The sequence below is a fragment of the Molothrus aeneus genome, chromosome 1 (genome assembly GCF_037042795.1).
Source record: "Molothrus aeneus isolate 106 chromosome 1, BPBGC_Maene_1.0, whole genome shotgun sequence".
Lineage (NCBI taxonomy): Eukaryota > Metazoa > Chordata > Aves > Passeriformes > Icteridae > Molothrus > Molothrus aeneus.
Window position 1 is genome coordinate 35,207,901 of NC_089646.1, and position 23,778 is coordinate 35,231,678.

Below are 23,778 nucleotides of genomic sequence, written 5' to 3' on the forward strand. Positions count from 1 at the left end.
TAGCCTCATACAATTTAAAATAAGTTTTCTGCATAATGAACTTGCAAGTTAATTACTCTTGGATTGCCACAGCACAGTATAACTCTGTTAGTCTGGGAATCTTTTGAACTTTGCCTAAGTTGAAAGGTGGATTCAGTTGAAACTGAAACTGAATGGGTTTCCCAATCAATATATCTATAAATTGTTGCAGGGTCCTATTCCAGGCAGTAACTGTGATTGTTGCTAGATTTATCCTCTTCTAAAACAATAGAGTTAAAAGTGGCAGATGGTAGTTAGTGATTAAAATTCCTAGTAAACAGACTTTTGCAGGGATATATTTAAAGTAGTTGTGTATATGTAAATAGACAAGGAGCATGAGCTATGCAACTATAATTGAATTATATTAGCATAACTTAAGTAGAAGTTTAGTAAATAACAAGTACCTTAATTAAACTGCACAGTTTTGGCAAGTTAATGACATACCCATTGTAAATGACTTCAAAGTTTTTGGCAGCATGGCAGTTCAGAGTCAAACTAGTACCCAGTTCCCCACCCTTTATCACTGGTGTTGCTCCTTCTGCTCCAGCTTGGCTCCTTCTGGGATTTCTGTAGGTTACAGCAATTGGCTTTCTTGCAGAGAGCTGGAAACCTCCCCGTGGAGTGGTCACTAAGAAAAAATACCAACTCTTTGTGCCTCTTTAGTCAGTAACATTAGAATAACATAACCTATTTGTGATGGCAGGTTTTGCAGTCTTTCCTTTTTCTATCTTTTTCATATTGTTTTTGTTGATTCATCTTCTGGAAAATATGCCAATTACATATGGGTTCAATAAGTGTAGTTGACTTTCATTGAAACTGTCAGGTCTGTGCATCTGTGTCCAACCTGAGCTGTGCATCTTTTTAGCCCCGGTGTGTGTTATTCATTGATGCTCATTTTCAAATCTTACTAGTGGGGTTAGAAACCACATTGAAAACCAGTAGTGATTTGTCTGTTTATCATGCCAGGTAAAGCAAATAAATAATGTAGTTACCAGGCGAGTTAATTATTTTAAAAATACTGGTGATTAGTAAAAATCGGTCAAAAATTAATTTCTTCCACAGTTGAATAATTTGGGAAAAGCACATTGGATCCACAAGTGGTTGAAATTTGTATTCTTCTCTCACATAGCAAACTGTACTGTAAATAGGCTATCATCTCTCTTGGGAAAGAAATGTGAATTTTGCTGACAAGAAGAGGTCTCTCAGCAGAAAAATGCAGGCTGACAGTTTGACCCAGTGGCCAAATAACTGATTTCTTTCTCCCTTTTTGCTTCTATTTTAGATGCTGAAGAATACCAGCCTCCAATATGGAAATCATACTGTGAGTATACAAGCAATTTGAATAATCTTAGTGCCTTACCAAAGTGTCAGTCATTGTTAGGTATTTTCTCCTTTTTTGTTTGAAAGAAAGACATAAATTTACTAGATGCTTGTTCAAATTACTGTATGGGACAGCAGCAAAACCTGAACTTTTATGGATTTCAATGGAACAAGGGCAGCAGGATTATGTGTGCCAGATTCCCTCCATTGCCTTAAAAGTGTGCAGCTCCTGGGTTTCATGGTTTCTCTGCTGAGATTTTCAGGAAGGATTTCAGAGGTAGAGGTTAATGCTTTGTATGTTTACTAAAGGTCAGGCTTGAGAATACTTGTCTTTTTATACGGGTCACCAAATCACTTTAAGATAATATTTTTGATCCTTAGCAATAGAAGCTGATTTTTGAAGTGGTGGTTTAGAAGCTGGAGACAACATTATCAGCTCTTTGAACCTTCCTGTCTGCCTTTAGAAAAATCATTTACATAGAGTGCAGTGCAGAAGTGCATATTTTATGCTCTTTTGCTTTGTTCCAAATGTATTTTCTAATAGAGCCGCACAGATCTAAGACAAAATATTGGCTTTTAAATCCCTTATTAAGGACAGCCTTTAAATTTGATCTTTTATTTTAAACCCTTCCTGGAACTTTAATAAGAGTGTAGCTTTGGGTATAGAGAGCTGTTTTATTCTTTTTGTTTTCAGATACAGAGCTTTCCTAAGCAAAAGTTCTCTCTTTTATTGTGGCAAATTCAGTACAGTGCCATTACCAAAGTGCAACTACAAAAACACAATGATCACAGTAGCTACATGCAGGTACATGTGTAATTTTAAAGACTAGAATAAACTTGTTGACTTCACTTATATGCACATTAAACTGTCTTGCTGACTTCAAAGACATCACCTCTGTGTTACCTGAGAATGACATTCTGCCCCAGAATGGACTGGGATTTTTTTCAACCAAAATTTGAATATGCCATTAAATTACAGAACTTGCTTCTCAGAATGCTGTTTTCTAGACACTTTGTTGTTGTTGTTGTAATGTTTTGAACATGTAAGAGAAACCTCCTAAAAAGACAGCAAGAGTGTTGGACCATTCCAGCATTCTTTGCCGAGTATTTGAAAGGAAGGAGACAGTTGAGTGATTTTTTTAAAAAGAGCTTACTCAAAATCAATGAAAAAGCTGCCATTGACTCTGAGAAGACCAGCATTTCAAATGACAGATGCTTCCTTTTCAGCAGTAAGTTTTCATTAAAAAGTCAGGAAATAAGAACCTACCTTTACTTACCTGTTCTTAGTTGCCCCAGTTGTGCAGCAGACAGATCACTGCATGCAGTGAAAAAGTTTGGTTACTTTTATCTGATAGCTTATATGTAATCCAAGGAAACATTCTTTTAAATGGAAAAAATAAACCAAATGCAACCAGAATGGATGAATAGTCTATGAATATATAATTTCCTATTCCACTATATGTAGGATGCCAATATTGTGATGATGACAAAATCATGGCCTCAGTGTCTAAACTCCATGCATGAGTGACCTTGGAAAAAGTTGCACAGCTCCAAAAGGCAGAAAATAGTTTAAGCTTAGAAAGATTTACTCCTGAGACTGCTTAGCCACAGATACACATTTTTCTTTGCAATGATAGTTGATGTATGCTTCTTTACTCAGCAAGAAGAATTCTGATCTGGTAAATTAATTATAGAGATTATGTCCAGAAATAGTTTGTCTATGATTCAACCTGCTGTCCTATCTCATGACAGTTTTAACTTATATATTTATTTCATGCTTAACACTTTGAGTTTACTGCCTACTTAACAATTATTTTCAATGTATTTTCCCTAGTAATTTTTAAAATTTTGCTAACATACTAGTAAGATACTTTCCATATAGTTTTGATTTCTTATTTTAAGTCCTGGATAAATTTAGGTGACGATGTTGCCTTTTACTGATGTCAAGATCAAGGCTTCAATCCTTCTAGCTTCTAAACAAAGGCAGATTTTCCTGTTTATGCCAACAAAGTATTCAAATAAACAGTGTTGCACGTGTCCATGGACAAATACTAATCAAAGTGCAACAGTTTTCAGATCTCAAGCCTTACTGTTTTGACATAGTGTAAAAATTTGATTCAGCTATATTTGGAAAACATGAACACTTCTAGTGAAGAAGATCCTCACTTGTTTGTGAGGAATTGTTAGAATTTCACGGCTCACAAAGTTTTTCAGACTTTTTCTGATAGCCCTGGGACACAAACAATAAAAGAAATGGCAAGAATAATTTTATATTAACAGGAAGGAACCTGGGAAAAAGTTTGGAAAGTTTCTAGCAGCCAGCAGTCTCTAGGCAGTGGGTTTGATTGCATTTTTACCTGAGAAGCAGATCAACTAATAACAGATTTCTTTCATTGTTCCAATAACAGATTTCTTTTTGTAGTCTGCCATATGTTGGAAGTATTATGGAAAACAGTATTTTGCCATTTTACCATCTCTGAGGTAGTAAATAAAGGAAGATAAGAATCACAGAATGTGGGTTGGCAGGGCTTCTGGGGGGAGCTGATCTGGCTTCCCACTCGAAGCATGACTGTTGTCGGCTCTGGAGCAGAGCAGCCATGGCTTTACATAACTGAGTCCTGAAAAGCTGCAAGGGTAGAACCTTTGTGGGTAACCTGCTCCACTGCTGCACTGCCCTCTTAGAGGACAAACTGTTTACCTTACCTGCTTCTCAGGAGGAGCAGGCAATTTGTTTGACTGAAAGAGCATAGTTATTGCCAGTTGCCAGCCTCAGCACGTATGTGCTTGAATTTTGAAGAGATGTAAAACCACTTTTTTCCTCCTTTTACCCCTGTTGAGATTGGCATGTGCTGAGTCAGTCATGTGTCAATGCCACTTAAATGTTTGTCTGCATTATTCAAGACGAGTGTGTTGGTGGGAAGCAAAGTGGCAAGGCACAGAGCATCAGCTGATGCCATGCTCCAGCTCCTCACGAAGTTTCCCTGCCTTCTGTCCTTCATCAAATAATAGGCACAGTGTCCGAGACTCATTTTTGTTAGAAATTAAGTCTTTGTTTCAGCCAAGCACTTAGGTTCCTAATTAAGCATGTGAGTAATCCTGCAGAAATAGGACAGCTCATATTGTTCAGGCTCAGCACATGGATAAAAAATGCCTGACTGAGATGAGGCTGAGGAGGTGAAACTGAGGAACTCTGCGAAACATTCTGAGACAGAAGGCGGTGTGTTTGTGTTTCCTTGCTGCTTTATAAAAGCCATGATAGGATTTTTTCCTCTCCGCTGGAGCATCACTGAACACTCATCATAGGTGAGTTAAAGGAGAAAGCTTGAGGTCCTGACACATTGCAGAATGAAAAAAAAAAAGTATGAAGAAAGGGTGATAGCCCTTCTTCCCTGGCAGAAGAGGAGTAAGTGCTGATTTTTGCATGTGACCCCTTTGTTTCTTAGGCAGATTGGATTTTGGAATTAGACAGTTCTTCCTAAAACATACTGTAGAATTTCCCTATTTCATCCCCTGAGACAAGACTCGTGCTCTAACAGGAACAAAAGAGAGAAAGATATATTCTAACCAGCTACTTTACATCTCAAAGAAATGTTCCCCAAGTAATGCAATAATAAATTTAAGTTTTGTTAACGCTGTAAGTTCCAATGTGACTATAATACTATGAATGCTGGCAAGCTATCTGAAGTATGAACCTGATAAAAGTGTTCAAGGGTCAAATAGAAGCCACTGCATTTTTCTGTGCTGAATTTTTCCCTCATATTTAATGTGTATTATTACTGTGCATTTCATTTGCATCTGATGCTGAACAAAAAACCACTCCCAGTCTGATGCAGTTCTCTGAGAGCAGTAATAATGCATTTTCTTTTTGCATGCAATTGACTTTTTATAAGGTTAATTTTCTCAGGGCTAAAATAATAATGCATCATTATGTTTGAGTGTCATCTTTTCTATGATCACAGTGGGTTTGTCTGTAACCTGCCTGTCAGTTCTAAAAGCTGGAATTGACTGGGTCAGATGTCAATCACTGCTTGCCACTGCATTAAATAAGTGTGGTTTTCTTTTATTTCACTTAACCATGGTCTTATACATTGAATTCTGTTTTAAGATTTTCAGAGATGGGAAAATGAGGCAGAAAGGCAAGATTGTTTGCCATTTGAGCAAGTAGGTGAGGGATATGTGCCTTCTGAATCTTTGACTATCCCCTGGACTGTGCTGGGGTCTCAGCAATGTCAGCCTCACTGCCAGTGCCCAGCACTTTGGAAAAAGTGTATAATGAGATCAGGCAGAGCTGCAGGATGTTCAGCACTTCTGAAAATGAGGTCACTTAATGAGGTGTCTGTGCTCATTGGAACTTAGCTGTAGGGCACATTTTTCTCAAGTCACCTTAGCCATAATACTGCACTGTATTCATAGCCCATTAGCAGGATTTCTCACAGCAATCATTTGAAGCAGAAACAGCAGAGACCTTTCTAAGGGAAAACACCGCTTTTGGTAGGGTCACACTGGCTTTGCTCCTTGATGCCTTAGTCTGGGAGACACTGCCTTCCTTGTTTTCCACTTCACTGAACTTCCACTGTTGTTTTACCTTTTCCACCCTTGCCTTGCTGTGTGTCCTTACTGGGAATCCTTGGCAGCTGTGTGTCTGTCTGTCTGGTCCTTCTCTGTTGTTTGTCTCCCCCTGAGCTGCTCGATGTCCCTTACCACAGTGCCACTGGTGTTTTTCAGTCCTTTCTCTGCTCCCAGTCTCTCTTCTCTCCCTCCATCTAATGGTTCTGTGTCTCCCTCCAATTGTTCCACTGGTTTGTCTTTCTGTCAGATTAATAACTATCAATTTAGAACTAATATAGCCAAGTGTGAATTTTCCATTTCCAGCATTTTCAGTTTTGATCATGCTCGGGCCATTTTCTCATCCAGTACATTTAACATATAATTTCTAATTATTTATTTGTATAGTTATAATCTATGTTTTCTTCTGATGTATTTCTAAATCAGATATGTTTCTCAGTTCATATTATTGCACAAATTAATTACCCACTTCTCTCTGAGAACAACAGCAACCTTTTCCACTCTATTCAAAATACAGTTGCTAAGATGATTTGTCTTCCTTGCACTCATCATGAATCCTTGCACTGATTTATCCCACTACATCCTATAAACATCCAGGTTTTTGTGTTTGCTTTCATGTCTTTCATGTCTGTATCTGCCCTTTCCTGTTAATCATTCCTTCCTTTGTTTTGTTAAATGCTGACTCTTCTCCTCACCATTGCTTATTTGGTGTTGTCAGCCTCAGAGATCCTCTTGGTCATGTTAGAGAGCTCTTTGCTTTTTTCATTTCTCAAAAATATAGCACATCACAAGATAGGCTTCCTGTGTGTTCTTCAGACCTACTTGTTTTACATCACTCTTATCAAAGCTGTCTTAGAAACTCCACTAGTTTAATTGGCTGTGTCAGTCTATGTTTAAAAGATTTGATTATTGAAAAATGGAATTTTTATGAAGTATGATTTTTCAGTTAAAATTCTAATTAATTAAATGGGGAAATAGATAATTTACTTTAAATGAGAAGCAGTCATATTCTTGTCATATTTTGAATCCTTAGAGTTCCTTCTCTCCACTGGAAATGGAGGGAAGGAAAAAATTGTTATTTTCCTGTTGGATGTGTTTAGTTTTAAGCATCATTAACTTGCTCAATCAGTGGTTATGCTCATTTCAGACATTCAGAAGTTAATTTTAAAATCATGCTATTGGGCTCCAGAATAATCAGAGGTTTAAAAACAATCTGTGGGTTTTGAACAAAATTTTCATGCATTGTTTGACACTTTATTCAGATACACAAGTCGGTTGATCACAAAAGAGTAGAAGTCTTTGAATCTTAGTCACATAATTACAAGAGGTAAGAAAGACCATATTTATCATGGAGTTATCAAAATATTATCAAGTTATCATAAATCTTGTGCAAAAGTAGCAGGAGATCTGACAGTGCTGAATGATGCATCGTAAATCCAAAGCCTAAGTAGAAATTTAGAGCTGGATCACATCCAGCATTAAAATTGGTAAGGAATATAAGAAATTATGAACAGTTTTTCAGTGCCTCTCCCAGGAACCAGGGATGAAGGCTGGATCAGTTAAAGAAGAGAGGTTATGGGTTTTTCTACTTTGATGTGAGCAGGAAGCAGGAGCCCCCAAAGCTTTCACGTCCCACTGAGTTTTGTGTGAGAAACTTGGGTGCAAGCTGAGGATTTCCCCACTTTCCAGATTTCCTTCCTTCTAAAAGAGAAGTTAAAGAGAAGGGGGGGGAAAGGTGCTGCCTCAATTCACACCTTTTCAATTCACTTTCTGCAACAGAGTTTCTGTGTTTATCAAAGCTAGAGACATTTCTATGCCTCCCATAATCTACCACCTTTCAGGGCATAATTCTGAGCTTCACTAGCATTGTGAATAAACGTGTCCTGGAAACTCAGTCTTTTAAAAAAATTCATGGGCATGACATGATCTTTCCAAATACAAGAAGGTCAGCATACAGAAGGCCTTTCTCGAGGGAGGCAATCCAAACCTCTGGGATTTTTACTGGAGTTATGGAGAGACAGTCTGTCTGTGCTGGAATTGATTACTGTCATTGCATGTCAGCTTCTTCTCACGACTCTGCAGTGGAAGGGAGGGAGAGGATCTCATTAAATACATGCAGTGAAGAGTCTGGGGGCCAGGCAGCATGTACCCCTAGCCTCAGGTCTCTCTCCTGCAGCCCTCAGAAGATTTGCAAAATTGATCCAGGGCCATTTGAATAGGGCATAATTGCTCTGAAAGGAATGTTTGCTTGCTCTTCAGTAATTGCCAGTATATCTTGAAATAAATAATGAGATTGTGATGAGCCCATTCAAAGGTATTGAACTTTTTCTTGGCCTATCCAAAAAACTCCTGGTGTTACTGGTAAACAATCTGTTCTTGGGTTGTTACAGCATGGTGTATGCAAAAGTGAGATTTTATCCTGAGAAAGACCTAGTGGGTCTTTCTGGCTAGTCTTCCCTGGCACATAAATGTAAAAACCAGTACAAAAGGATAATACTTCTAAAAGTTAAGGCATTGACCACTTTAGTTAGTTTGCCAGTCAACAACTGATTTTCATATAAATGACTTAGACACACTGAAATTCCTCATTTTGCTGTCATCATCTTAACATTTGAATTTTTCTCTGCAGCCCCCAGCTAAAAAGACTCATCTGAATAAAAGTTTGTGTATGTTGCCATTTTCTAATGATCTGTACATTTTTTGTGTTTGACAGTGTATCAATTGCAACAAGAGGCACCACGTCCCAAGAGAATCATTTGTCCTCGGGAGGTCAGTTCTTTTGCTCTACCTTGTTATATCTGATGAATTGTCAGCAGCATATGATCACCAAAACATCTTTGGTGCAGTCTGGGGGTGTTATATGCTTTAACTTTTCTATGCCATTATTTTATATAATCATTTCCCTTAAGGCTGATTAATTAGGAATGGCAGCCTCATTCTACCACTAGAAGCACCTTTATTAGACAAGTACTTGCCCATCATTGTTTAGTGTGCTTTTTAGTGTACTACCTAAAGTTTTGAGTTTCCTTGTCAAAATGAGGATGTATTTTTCTTCCTGCATCTGCATAATAACGTCTGTGTGATATGTTTCAACATGATACATATAGCTTCAGTTTGTTGAATGCTTCCTGCCAAGTACTATCTTCAAGTTAAAATACTGAAATGATAGCCAGATAACTCTGTTCTCTCACAGAGACCTTGAAAATTATAGAATATTTAGAAATCTGCTGCAGGTTTGGCTGAGTCATCTTTCTGCTTGTTTTCTTCTTCTGTAGTTATTTCTCCATTTCTACTTGCTTTAGTATATCAGTTCATCACCCTGCGTGGCATAATAGTAACAGAAAACATGTAGATGTCTCTGCTCAATGAAAAAAACTGCAGTAGTTTTATCTCCTATAATGTCAGGGGCAAATTTTGTGCAAACAGACATGCAATACTAGCAGTAGAAGTACTAAACACATGAAGCGATTGCACAGGGTGTAAAAGATGATGTGCAGGAAGATAGAAACCACAGCTCATCAGTGTGATGTTCAGCTCTGCTCCTGGGCATCATCCTGAGCTCTGTCCTGCTTCCTACACTGTGTGCCCCTGAAAGCAGAGTCCTAGCATCTCTCAGACATTTACATACTGTCTCAAGACAATTCTGTGTGAGGCAGGAGGTTTTGCAGCAAGGCACAGGTACTTGCCTGGGTTCATGAAGAAAATCCATTGCAAACCCAGGAACTGAGTACAGTTTACCAGAGCCTTAACTAAAAGAAATCTGCGTTTTTCTCTCAAGTGCCCTCTACTAGTTGCAGGGCAGGGAGACGCTCTTGGCCTCAGTCGGGAAGTCTTCAAGTCCTGTCAGTTTGGGATGGTCTCAAGACATACACACAGAAGGACAAGCAAACCACCAGAGTGGGTGAACCCTTGTGTCATCCTTTCTCCCTGTCAAAGACAAGGCTTGGGGAGCAGAAGCATGTGCTAGCCCTCTGAGACTTCAGTGCACATGTGCTGACAGGTTTATCCAGACCTTTCTCTCTGAAGTCCTCATGCAAACCAAAGGAGAGACCTCTGTGGCTGGTATGGTATTCTTTAAAAAGAAGGACAGTAAGGTTTTTACTGAATTAATATCACATAACAGATATCAAACTAGTCATGGTATAGTAAAAAATAAAAAGTTTTTAAGGTAAAAAATTAAGGTAAACAATTTATTTTCTTCCAGTACAGCCTTAGAAGAGTTTCTTTCTTTTCTTGATATAATAGTGTATCTATTTTACCTATTTCTTATTGAGACTACTTTGAGGAAGGACTTATCTTTAGAAAAACTGATTAATAAGCACTGAATGCTTAGAAAACCATGTCTACAATATGAACTCATCTTTGTGGGAATACAAGTTAATTGGTAAAAGTTTAATCCAAAATATATTATGCTAACTCAAATTTAAGCATCTTCTATTTTGCCTCCATGAGAGAAAATTTGAATCAAGGTAAAATAGTCAAAGTAATGTAGCAATTGTATTCTTGTTCTAGAAACAAGGTTATATACACAAGGGAAGTGAATGTGCAGCTGTGAGCTCCTTACCAGTGTGCTGTATCTAACTTACTTCTTTGAACTCAAGACCATGTTATGTACAACAGAAAGTATCCTCTTTACATAATGTTTAAACACCAAACATATTCAGGTCACCTCCAGAGATTTGCAGAAAGAAGCTAAGGTCTCATTACTTAAATAAACACAAAATTGACATAGCAGGACATAACAAAATAAGCAAAAGATGTTTGTTTCACATAGTCTGGGTTTGGTTCTAACTAATGAACCATTTTCTGTTGCTCACTTCATAGACTGCCGGGTCCTATTTTGAGTTGCTTGGAATTTTGTCTAGTTAGTTAAACTGCTGAAAATACAGAGACTTTGTTTAGGGGTTGGTATATAAAGCAGTATGAATTCCCACAAATATGACCTTTGGTTCTTTTTTCTTGGATTTTGAATCTTTGTGTAGCTCAGTTGTATGTGTTCACAGCCTGATTGCCAGAAACACAGATTCTCTGACCCAAGAGCCAAAAATCCACCATGACACTGCTGATGTCCATTATTTTTGCATATAGGTGGGGAGGTGGGGCAGATGGGATGTCCTGATACCTAGAAGATGTCAATATACACAAATATGTGGTTCATATTATCAGTTTATATTATGAAAGTAGAACTACACAGTGGTTTTATAGAGCATCACAGATTATTTTAGAGAGGAAATTCAGGACTCTGTTCCTATGGCACCTATTACCTTTTTTGTTAGAATGCAGTCTGCAAGGTGGGTGTTTTGGGGTTGTTTTTTGATCCTAGTTTGATTTCACTGTCATCTGATGATTTTACAGGCTTGCTTCACTAAAGATGGTGTTTTATTAATACTGAGTTGGCCAGTTACATAGAAAGATCTCAAAATCTAATTTTGTGTTGTTTATTAATTAATAATAATTAATTGGAAATACAGTAGTTATTTAGTACACAACTAAATGATGGTTATCCAGTACCTAGAGAGGTGTCAGCAGGATGTGTGGCTGACAGAAAAGATTTGTCTCTCCATGTGCATATCATAGGGAGTGGACTTTGCCAGGGGTGTTCCCATGTGTAATTTACTATTCAAACTAATTCAAACAAATCTAAAAATTGCAAATAATTTGAAATCCTTCATGCTTATGGGAAGATGTCTTTCATAATTGGCAAATTGTACACTGTTTGCAAGGAAAATGAAGCATCTGCTGCAAACCAAATCTGTAACACATAAACAAGGAGAGGTTGGTTTTTTTTCTTTCACCATTTAGCAGTTTCATCATTCCTCCATCTTTTCCATTGTCATCTTTCATATTCTCCACATTCATTTGCTCTTCCATTACTTCTCTGTTGCTCCATAGTCACAGGGGTTTCAGTCTCAGACCTCTGCAGTTCTACCATCTAATTTACGCAGATTTCTTGATAAACTATACTGCAGAGACAGAAATCACCTCTCCTGATATGTACACCACCAGACTAAAACCTGGGACTGTAAATAAAACATGAACATTTATATCTTTGTGTCTTTGAGCTTTGCTATCATAATTTGCCTTTTCTTCTTTTGGTTGCATAAATATCTCGTCAGCAAAAGCAATGGGAATCATATTGAATGAGCCATTCAGGCTTCAGGTATCCAACATCTTTTAATTAATCACCACTGGCAGTGGACTAGTGTGAATATCCTACCTTCCCAATAACATTGGATTTCTGCCAATATCCTCATTTGTAACCATATTCCTTCCAGCAGTGTTTTAATGATTTAGCTTTTAAATACAAAAAGTTCCCTTTAAAAGCGCTGTTCAGATGGAGGAGTAGCTTTTAAATATTGAGTGGTGTAGTGATAGGCACCAAAGAATCCCATCCAGGTTGTGAGGAAGTCATATTTTAAGGTGTCTTTTAGGGTTTATTCTACAGAAATGCTTATGAAAAAAATAAATTCTCAGAAAATAACTCAAGCTTTCAACCTCTTTGTTTTATTCAAAAGGAACATGTCAAATGATTCTTAATTTTAAGAAGTATTTCAGGAATAGATTATTCAAAGTTAAAATATATTTTTAAGAAATTGAGGCTTCAACAAAGTAAAAGAATTAAGGAAGGATTTGGACTATTTTTGGTTAAACAAGAGGAACATTCAATTTTTTTTTCGAACAGTGAATGAGACTTACTCATGGCTTCTTGGGTTATTTGTGTAGAAATATTCATACCTGTGAATAGTATTCCCATTTTGTTCCAAGAAGTCCTTAACTGCTGATAGCAATTTTTGAGGCTGGTGAATTTGTCTGCATTAGACCTTCCACATTCCTAACAGTGCCTTGGCCAAGCCAGTGTCAGCAACACTGAGAAACTCATCTAAATTTCCCTAGTGTAGACAAAGCCTTAGAGCCCTAACTTATATTAATGTGTAGAAAAATGTCAGTTAATTGCCTTCCTTGTCATTCTGAATTCCAAATAGGTTGTGTCAGAAGTGAGAGATCATTGTTTCTGCCTTTACAGCACAAAATTTATGATTTCTTGACTAAAAACAAATACAATTGCAAAAGGGAGACTATTCTCTGGAAAATAATAAAAAAAAATTCTTTTTGCTTAAGTCATTGTAAGAGATTAAAATAATGATGGCAGAGTGTACTGCTGAGAGTCTTTAACCATCCAGAGGGTCAGAAACTGTTCTGACCCTCTGGGGATCCATTACCTAGATTTATCAAAACAAGTGTACAAATAGTGGCATTTCATGGAGCATAACTGTTGAAATGGTCACTAGCAGGTCTCTAAAGCTGTTGCCCTCTTGTGCACTACTGGCTGCAAATATACAGGATTATTGAACTTCTCCAAAACTGACCTGTTGCAAATTTGCTCAGTTCTCCCCAGAGTTTCTTCTGAAGCATGGGATTCAAGCTGAGAACAATGCAATAAGAAGAGAATCATTTAAACAACTGCATTATTAAAAACACTGGTACTTGTACCAGTCCTTCTTTCAGATACAACAATACTTTATATTTGTACATTAGGAAAAGTTTGTGCTTAGGCGAGCTTGAGCAAGGTTGTTAAAATTCAGCCTTACTAAGATATTGAATAGTTTATCTGAGTGGATAATAAGTATTTAATCCTTGCAATAAGTCTTCCATGAATTCTCTTATTCTACTCACTTATTGACCTTTACAAGCTGAATATTTTCTCTTTGCCTCTGCCCTCATCTTTCTAAAAACAATTTCTATGCTGTGGTAAAGTACTAGAGAGCTGTAATAGGGCATTGAAATTGGCCATAAAAATGGTGGTAAATAATGGGAGTAAATGGGAATTTTCATGGCACTTGTTCAAATCACTCTACTGCAAAAAGTCATACACTGCCACGAGGTGTCTTTTACTGTCAGTCCTCAGAGCTTATCTGAGATAATTCAGAATATTATATTATCTTTCCCTTAGAAAGAAACCTCAGAACACACACAGTGACACACCAAGAGACTCCATTAGCCAGCAATTAAGTGAAAATGAGCAAAATAGTGCTGAAAACTGTTTGTGTTAATGAAAATGTTTGTACATATAAGACTTAATGGACCCTATATTTTCAAATTCTTATAATATTGCTGATGCTTTAATTGTGTGTTTATAATCCTCTTTATGATAGAAACAAAGAGGACACAGCAGTAGTCTGTGGGCAAATAGAGCTAAAGAGCAATTTTGAATAGACATTGACAAAAGGAGGAAAGTTCTTCAGCTGAAACCCATAGCAAGGGAGTGGGAAGCCTGGCTGCCCTGGTGGTGGCTGAGAATATTTGAAGGCCAGGAAAGGTGTTCAGTTTAACTGGTGCAGAGTGCCTGTGGAATGTTAAAATATATTGTATCCAGCATCCCTCTAAACTGGCTACCTGCAGGTATTTCTAAATAAATTTCTAAATAAAAATGTTATTTTTCTGTAGTATCTCCATAGTGAATTTTGCCCCACAGAATGCCTGTGGTTTGCAGCTGAAGGGAAAGAGAGAAGGGGGCTGGAATATTGCTTGCCCAAAATTCCCTTGTATTCATCATATCAGAGAAATTTGCTGGTGCTTTTTTCCAGGGCATTTTAGTGACTGACAGGAAATCTCATCTCTCCTAGAGTCCATGAGCAGTCTCTGTCTGCTGCAGTAGTGAGGTGGTGGAGCACTCAGACGAAGCCACATCATTCTCATTTTAACAGTCCATTGACTACTGAAGAGAGAAGAAATCTTCCTAATTATTCTGCAGGCATGATAGTAAATATTTCAGTTAAGTAGTTACAGCTAAACAAAACTAGAAGAGGTTTATCTGTTTCACTTGACTTTCCTCAGTTTTGATTTACTAATGGCTAGGTTGTGATTTGCAAATTAGACTAGTGCTCATCTTCATCAGAGGAATACAGTATGAACCAGTCGGTGCATTCATTGATCACTGTGAAATGGAAAAGTTAAAACCATCTTTTTGGAAGACATGATAGCAAGCTCTGACTTGTTTGATGAGCACAAACTGTAGGTAGCTGTCTTTATGGACTGATGAACATGCTAATTATCCCTCTGGGTTTGCTTGAAATCTTTGCAAAGTTTCACGCTCCCTTCCATCACTCCTTGGAAGTGCTTGATGTGTGTGTGTATCTGTGTTTGTGATTTTTGCTATTCTCATAGATTTTTATTTCCTTTTACATATCCTTTTTACATATCACTCTTTTAAGCTGGTTTTTTATTTAGACATGGTGTTGAAAATAAGGAGTTTTCAAGCCAAAATAAATGAAAGCCTCTTTCATATCTCGACCTAGATAAAGTTTATCAATAAGCCTACGTGTAGGTGAAAGAGCTATGTGCTTGTACAGGTTTACATACCTGTTCCAATTCAGGCCAGTATTCCTTGTGCCTGTAGAAGGGAGTCTTGCTGTCTCTGCTCTCTGACTTTGTGTCTGGTATCTTTTTTCAAGTTTCAAGATGAGGAACTGTCCTGGTTTAACCCCAGCCAGCAGCCAAGACCCACACAACCACTCAGTCACTGCCCCACCAGTGGGATTGGGGAGACAATCAGAATAATAAAAAGTAGAAAGCTCATGGGTTCAGATAAAGACAGCTTAATAGGGAAAGCGTAAGCTGCACACACAAGCAAAGCAAAACAAGGAATTAATTCATCAATTCCCATGGGCAGGCAGATGTTCAGCCATCCTCAGGAGAGCAGGGCTCCATCAGGTGTAACAGCTACTTGGGAAGACAAACACCATCACCCCAAATGTCCCCCCTTCCTCCTTCTTCTTTCCACTTTATGTACTGAGCATGATGTCACACGGTCTGGAATATCCCTTTGGTCACTTGGGATCCTTTGTCCTCACTGTGTTTCCTCCCAGTTTCCCATGCATCCCAGCCCCTCAAAAGCATGGCAGTACAAAAAGCAGGAAAAGCCTTGGCTCTGTGTAAACCCTGCTCAGCAGTAAAAAAAATTCTGTTATCAAATGTGTTTTCATCACAAATCCAAAACACAGCCTCATACCAGCCACGGTGAAGAAAATTAATTCTGCCCCAGTCAAAACCAGGAACTCAAAATATTGAGCAACTGATGAATTTGTATTTCCTAATATGAATAAACATAGAAACTCTGAACATCTCTGTCTTCCTTCCTACACTTCCTGTATATGTATGTATCCAGCTAAAGACAAGAATGATCAAATCACTCAGTTGCACATATCTTTTTGGAACTGTGGACTGTCATGGCATGCGTCATAGCAATGTTTTAGTGCTTCTCAGCTGTTACAGAAGAATCGAGAGCATTGATGTTGCTTACTGCATTTATCTGCTGCTGCTGGGGATATTTTTCTTCCCGTTTAAATGACTCAACAGATCATTCTTAGAAAAAAGGAGCATAGTTTAAATGTCGTATTCAAATTTTTCATCCTGCATTCAGGATAACATTGATATTCCTTTTACATTTAATGATGCCCTTACTGAGTGAACGGAAGCTGCACAACAAAATAGATGATTCCTGCTTTTGCTGTTGAAATTGTTTGAACCTGACCCTGTGTCCCCTGACTGTTTAGCAGAAGCCTTCTTGATTAAGATTTACTTCATTTTGTTTTAGCTCATGTTCAGGGAACCATTATTTTCTTTGCTGCATGAGAAAATATTTGGATTTTCTTTTCCTATTCAGTCTTGATCTTTTCTGTTACAGCTGAGTATATATAGAAATATGTCATGGTTTAGTAGCAATAGAGATGTCCATGTTGGGAGAGATTATTGTTATCTTCTGGAGTTTATAGTGTTTTGTCTGGTGTATTGATTATTGGCTGCTGGTCAGCTTGTTCAAGGTCATAGAAGGTCACTCAAACCTGAGTTAAAAATGCCATTAGAAAAGATGGCTTAAACCAGCCCTTTTGAGAATTTGGCACAAGCAAGTAAGTAAACAAATGGTTTAAATTATTTGAACATAATTTGTCTTTAAAAATGGTAGAAATATCCTCGACTGAGTGGAAATCATAAGTGCTACAGTAACAGTCACATCTGTGGAGCTTCCTGTGTTTCTTTGCTGTGTGTTATCCTTCTGCAAGAGTAATTATGCATTTTGCCTTCTCTGTAGGTTGCAGCATGCCATCAGAGCAGAGATGTGCAGCTTTAAACAGCAGTTAACAAAAACATTCTTTGTGCTCTTTACTCTTGTCTTATATTATTTTACATTCTTTCTAGTGGTGAAGGACACTCCTACCTTCTCCCTGGTGCTGTAAAATTTTCCACAGAATTTTTTTGTTAGAAGATACTAAACACAATTTGGCACTTCATTATGATGATGATGATGATGATGGATTTAAACTGGCTTCTGTTATTTAGTTAAGTGGTGACAAGTTTATCACTTGAAGGCTTGGCTTTCTCCTCCAGAACAGTTCTCCCGGTGCCTTGCCTTCTCAGTGCTTCCTTCTCTCCTGAGAGCCCCATAGAGGTGGGCAGAGTATTATTGTTGTTTTAGATGTGATTTTTACAGCCTGTTCAAGTCTGCTCCTTGCTTCTCCCTATCTCCTGAGAGCAGTCCAGGCAGAGGTGAGGAATTGGCTGGGCTGTGCTATCTTGGGGCCAGAAGAAACTCAAGATGTTGTCATTCTTGGGTCAAGAAGATAGGTTTGCATATCCATTTTTTAAAGCCTTGAAAAAGACTTCTTGAGGATTCTTGACTGCCTCTACTTGTTTAGATAGTGTTTAATTATTTTTAACATTTTTCTACGTTAGCTCTTCTTTTTTAGCAGTTTAAGCCTCTTTCTTCTTGTCACATCTAGTCAACACAGAGACAACAAATCTATTTCCTCTGGAAAGCAGCCTTCTTTATACCTTTCTGCAACAGCCCCTCTCTGTCTTCTGTTCTTTAGGCCAGTCTTTCTTCATGTCTTTTCACAGTTGTTACATTCCTGCTCACTCCATTTGTTTGCTCCAGACCTTCCTGAGATGTGGTGTCGAACCCACAGTCGGTATTCCATCTAGAGACTTTCTGAGTGGACATCCCAAGGAGAGGATTCTTCTAAGATGTCTTGTCAGCTGCATTCTTGACTTTGTGCCTCAGTATGACACTCTGGGTTTGGCAGTTTTTGCTGCAGAGAGCATCCAGTGATTCAAGTTAATCTATTGATCTGTAACGATGGCAGGATCCTTTTCTGCCGAGATCTGTCTGTCATTGGCCCTCTGGTGTTTTGAACGGGTTTGACATGTAGCTCCCAGCTACTTTCCTGGAGGCACTGTATTTCCTTCCTTGCTGTCTCGTGGCTAAATGTGCTTCCTTCAAGTGGCCACGAGGCTGGTGGCTCTGTGATTGACTGACAAAAGGAGATGCACACTTCCAAACCATTCCTGTCCCCTTTCTCTCTGCACAGCTTCTGGCACATGGGCAGTGCAGGTGGAATTTGTTCTGAGGCTTTGGGCATTGCTGCTTTCTTTCTGAGGAACGCCTTTGCTCCTCCATCACCACACAATCACAGTACAAGAATGTACTCAAGAAGTTACATGTGACAATGACTGAAAATCTAAAGGGAGAAAACCATCTTTTCATTATATAGGGGCACTGTAAGTTCCACAACTTGGCTGGGGACTAGAGATGTTGTGTTGCTGCTATTCCTACTGACAAAATTAGCAACAGACTTCGTGGTGTGAAACATTTTACAAAACCCAGAGTTGTTTCTCTTTGAAAACACTGGGTGCCAGAAAGCCATGGCACTGGCACATGACACATTAGCCTGATAAGGTAATTAAGAGAAAAATAGTTAAAGATAAAAGAAAAAAAGATAAATATTTCCCTTCCAAAAAAATGTTTTCTCAAATTGCTTAAGAATCATTGGTGTGAAATAATTTGTCCTATTTGGAAAGAATTTTAGACATCCTAATTGATCTAAGGAGAATTTTTCTCCTTAAAAATGTGGAGGCAAAAAAAAAAGGTTTTATAGGAGTAAGGAAATACAGCATAGTTTTCCTTCATTCCCTTTAATAGGGGCTTGCAATTTCCCTTAATCCATTTTGGTTGTTGATTGTGGGTATAAAGTTTGCAGTGGGCTTATGATAAATCTGCCAAAAGCTGAACAATACAGACAATAAACTCCTTTTCTTTACAGTCTGTTTTTTACTGGGCTTGTCTTGAAAGCTTCTCTTCCAACCCTGCTATTTCTCCTTATGTCAAGCTGAGCTGAAAAACATATTTATATCCAGTCAACCAGAGTTACTGAAAAATAATTAGGATTATTCCAAACAGAAAATATATCAGATTAAACTTCCTTTGGGAAAATGCCTCACTGCCTGTGCTGAGTAAACACACCAACATTATTAACTCATGGATCTTGTTTCCCTGTTCTTTCTGTATTTTGAAGAATATAGAACAAGGTGCAGCTACCACCTTATTGTTTCTTTCTGAAACAATATTTATATTCTCCTCATGGATGTATTAAGGTAGTGGCTGAAATGGGTCCACAGTACACAATGCTACACTGTGCTGTCCCTTCTGACTTAGAGAATTGCTGTCCTAGGGGGATTTCTAAACTTTCATTCCAGCATTTCTAGATTTCAGCTCTGGCCACTGGATAAGGAAATATGTCTTGTGCAATGAAGCCGAAGAGAAATTAAATTTTTCTGAAATTAGGGTTATTTTATTTCTGTGGTAATACTTAGGCAGAAGGAATTCTTCAGGGTATCTTGAACTCTTCAGTGCAGTGTGGCTTGGATGTCAGGGCTTGCAAAGAAAATCTTACACATTAGGGGATGCTCACCTCCTGCCTGCATGATTCCCAGTAGTTTTGTGATGAGTTATTTTGCAGAGTGGTGTGTGATTTTAATACAATAATCTGTACATTAGTGAGAATATGTCATGCTACGGCTCAACCATCCTGGCCAGAAGAGGAGCCACAAATCCCAGTGTATTGAAATTCAGTAAACTTTGAAATTATGTAAACATACTATATTGAATTAGCTCAGATAGCTAGTTCATTTTAAGAAGGCTTATTTTCTTCTCAGTGTTGACATCAAACCCAAGTACAACCTTGAAGGATATGCTGTAAAAATTGTAAAATTTATGTAAAACTAGACTGTGAACAATTAAGGGCTTTTTGGGGGTTGGGGAGAGGCAATCAGGTTTGGCAGGCTGGCAGTCAAGGCTGGAGTATGCAGAATCTCTCAAACACAAGCTTCCAAAGGTTTTTGTAGAGTGCCAGGAGAGCTGTGCAGGGTTTCATTTCTCTTTGAGCATGCATCAAGATAAGATGTCATTGAATGTTGCTAGCTTTTTAAGATTACTGGATTAGTAGTGATTTAGGTTGTTTTACCATACATCTTATTTCCTGATCAATGTGACATGAGTTTTAAACAATTTTGGCATTCACTGGTTTTTCACAATGTATACAACTATGAATTTCATTAGTGATTTTCAGCATATTCCCCATGGCTTCTGGAACAACAGCCAGAAATGCCTATTCTGGAAGAACATTTTTGGTTTGAAATTGGCAATAATGCCTTTTTTCAAGCCAAAAAATTATCATCTCACTTTTGAATTGAAAGCTGCCACATACTTTCAGTGGAGAGGGAGAAACCATGTAATTTATCTTCTGCATGGGGGAAGTAAAAGCAAGCTGTGATGCTCTTCAAGGCAAAATATGTTTTCACTAGTGAAGAGCCGTAGTTTGCCTTATGTAATTTTCCTCATTTTTATACTTTGTTTTTGTCTGTTAGCATAAGGATCCATAAATTACTCAAACCCTCTGATCTCTCCCCTTGCTCCCTGTCTAGGGAGTTAAGCATTAGACCCAACTGGTTGCCTAGGAAAGGTGGCTCTTTTTTCAGCAAGAAAATTGTCAGGACTGTACTGAAAGTGATGTAAGTGTTCTTGATGGGCATTATCTATGCAACAAAACCCTAAGTGTGTGTGTGTTCTCAGAATAGGCTGATTGTTCTGAGCTCCTATCACCAGGAAATAGTCACTTCCCCACCAGTGGATTTTCTGCTCTTTCTGCTGCTGAGAGTTCTTTCAGGTGGATCTGCTTGACTTTGTGTCTGCAAACCCATTTATAACAGGAGTGGGAAAGCTAATCCCAACTGAATTTCAGTCACCTTTGCCTTCTGGAATATATAGAATTTCCCTTGAAGTTTTTACAGAGTCTGCAGTCGGCACAAAACAGACCTACTGGCTCCTTTGATATTTTTAAGCCTCTGCTTCATCAATTGTGCAGGCTTTTGGTTTATTTCCAAGTTCAGTCGAACGTTCTGGTTTTGATGTAGAGACCCTGATGTTATTTTTGATCTTTTATCTTGCTTTAACTTTGTTTCCTTGTGTTTGTTCCTAGTCATAAATTTGGTTAGAACAGAAATTGTTATTTCAGGGCAAAGGTTGCAGTAAGCACAAGAGGGGATTTTTAGATTCTGAGGCACCAGGATGGTCTGACAGGTCAGGAGCTTCATTTCAGGAAATGCTACAGCCAGAAGTTGTGGTGATTTTAGACATGTGAATGCTGAAAGATATTTTGGAGTGAAGGTTTCTGTTCTATGGGATAGGAGGAAGAAGAGAGAAGTAGAGAGACTTTGTGTGGATTCTCAGTAGAGCAAATCTTTTAGCTCATGAACAGCAAGGAAAGAGGAAATCACATTATCCCGGGTCATTCGGTCAGTTGCTAGTCAACTGATAAAAAATTTCACAGAAAAGTTTGTATTTTTTATTTTTGCACAAATAATGTCTGAAGGATGAAAAAATGTGCCTCTCTTTGTTCAAGGAGTTATTTCCAGATTGCTTTTATACTTTATATTTATATATATATATATATATGGGGGAACTTGTGCTTAAAGTTAATTTTGAAGGTGTGTCCAGTAATTCTTCAATTTTTCTGAGACAGATTGAAAGTGTTGGGTTTATTCTGTATATACATGCAATCAAGGTAAATCAGTATCTTTAAACAGAAGCAGATTCTGACTACTAAATGAAAGTCATGCTTTACTGCTTTTGTCTAAGTGTTTATTTGGCAATTTTCAGTGTACTGAGTAGCCTTTGTTTCCATGAAAGAGAAGATTGCATGTGGTGGTCTTATGTAACCCAGCTTCTGATACCCAATTTTTAATTGAGTTGCCAGCTAAATCTATGCTTTCAAGGGTTATTAAGTTCTATAAGGATGACAGGAAGGCTGCACAGTTCCAAGATAATAAAGTCATATAGTGCTGTTGAAAATGAACATATGAACAACCTCCTTTCAGAGGTAATACATCTTTTGTTGATATTATTTTTTTACTTAAAAATAGAAAGCTAAATTGAATCAATGTACTTTCTTCTCTAAGTTCCCGTATATGCACATAGAAACACAGCACCTGCACTTGGCAATTCCTTTGATTTTGCTCTCTCTTCAGTTCTGTGTATTCTTTTCTCTCTTATTCTTGCCCCTCAGAGCTCAGAAATGTTTGTATCAAGGTATTATTCCTGGGCAGGAGTTCCAAGGCTATGATGCTGCTATTGTTAATGCCGTGCTAGAAAAGAAATGCCGAGCTGGGGAAGAAGCACAGTAAGGACTTGATTGAACTCCCATAGGGCTTCCATTGAAGATTCTCATTATCTTGTACAGACTTTTGTTCATCTTGTGCTGTCTTGTAGCCCTAGTGACTGCAGGGTAGAAAGTCAGCTGCTTCTCTTCAGTGCCTGGCATGTAGAATCAAAAATGTGACAGTTATGCATTTGCTATTCAGAAAAAAAAAAAAAAAAAAAAAAAACCTTTGCCAATTTAAAGTTTTTATGAGCGAAATAATAAGGATTCGTGAAAACAAGAACAAGAGCACTCGTTTCCAGTCAGAGAAATTGAGGGAAAATCCCTAAATGGGTTTTATGCTAAAGAATGAAACAGTCTTGAAGCCACAGTTTGTCATACACGTGTTAGCATGTATGAAGCAATAATTCCACCGATTCTCCATCTTCATGGAGATACACAGAGGTCAGATAATCTTCTTCAATAATTTGGACACTTTATGTGTATCTTAGAGGAAGGTCTGTATGTCTTCCTGATGAAAGCACAGCCTGCAGCTGCAGCCCGGCGACATGGCACTATTGGTATGCTCTGTGGCTGGCGAGGGAGCAGCTCTCCCTGCAGACACGTGGGTACGGATGTGTTAATGATGCCAGGGCGTTAATGATGCCCGGGCGTTAATGATCCCGGGCCGGGCCGTGTTAATTGGGGTGCCCCGGGAGCGGCCCCGCGCCAAGGCTGGGCCGACGGCGCCCCCTCCCGGCCGCACCGGGAATGGCACCGGGAGCGGCACCGGGAATGGCACCGGGAATGGCACTGGGAGCGGCACAAGGAGCGGCACCGGGAATGGCACCGGGAGCCGGGACTCGCCGTGCCACGCCTGCCCAGAGCTCCTGGGTGGAGACCTGGCATGCCTGAGATGTGGTTCAAAGATCTCTGAAATGATTGGCAGTCTTCCTGGCCATTTCCAGTGTACTTTGGGTCAGGCCCACAAAAGCTTGAGACTTCACGGAATTTAGGACTAGGTCTAAGTACGTAAAACCCTGTTTTTTCCAAGGATTTTAAACATTTTGTATTGGGTCAGTTGCCATATAAAGGCAAAAAATGTATATAAAAGGTATATAAAACTCTATATTATATATAGTATATATACACTTTTCATATGTAACATAAATGAAGGCTATACAAATGTATACAAAGGGTATATAACAAAAATACATTATGAATACTAGATTGGCAAAACTGCAGTAAAATATTCTTTGTCTGTTTGGTCAGATTTCATACAATTATGAGTAGTTCTATTTTTTGACCACTTTTACATGTTTTCCCTCCCAGAAATATATCAATAAAACCAGCTCTTCTGATTTCGTTTTTATGTTCTGTGTTGTCATGTTCCAGTCACAGTTTT

The 23,778-nt window shown here is 38.3% G+C and overlaps 1 protein-coding gene across 1 annotated transcript in view; it reads left to right on the top strand.

Annotated features, from left to right (window-relative positions):
- CHN2 (chimerin 2) overlaps positions 1-23,778 on the top strand; it is a 158,703-nt gene that overhangs the window by 64,833 nt on the left and 70,092 nt on the right. Inside the window, exons 2-3 of the mRNA XM_066554908.1 lie at positions 1,301-1,339; positions 8,618-8,673. Of these exons, the coding sequence (XP_066411005.1) occupies positions 1,301-1,339; positions 8,618-8,673 (95 nt within the window). The remainder of the gene's footprint in view (positions 1-1,300; positions 1,340-8,617; positions 8,674-23,778) is intronic.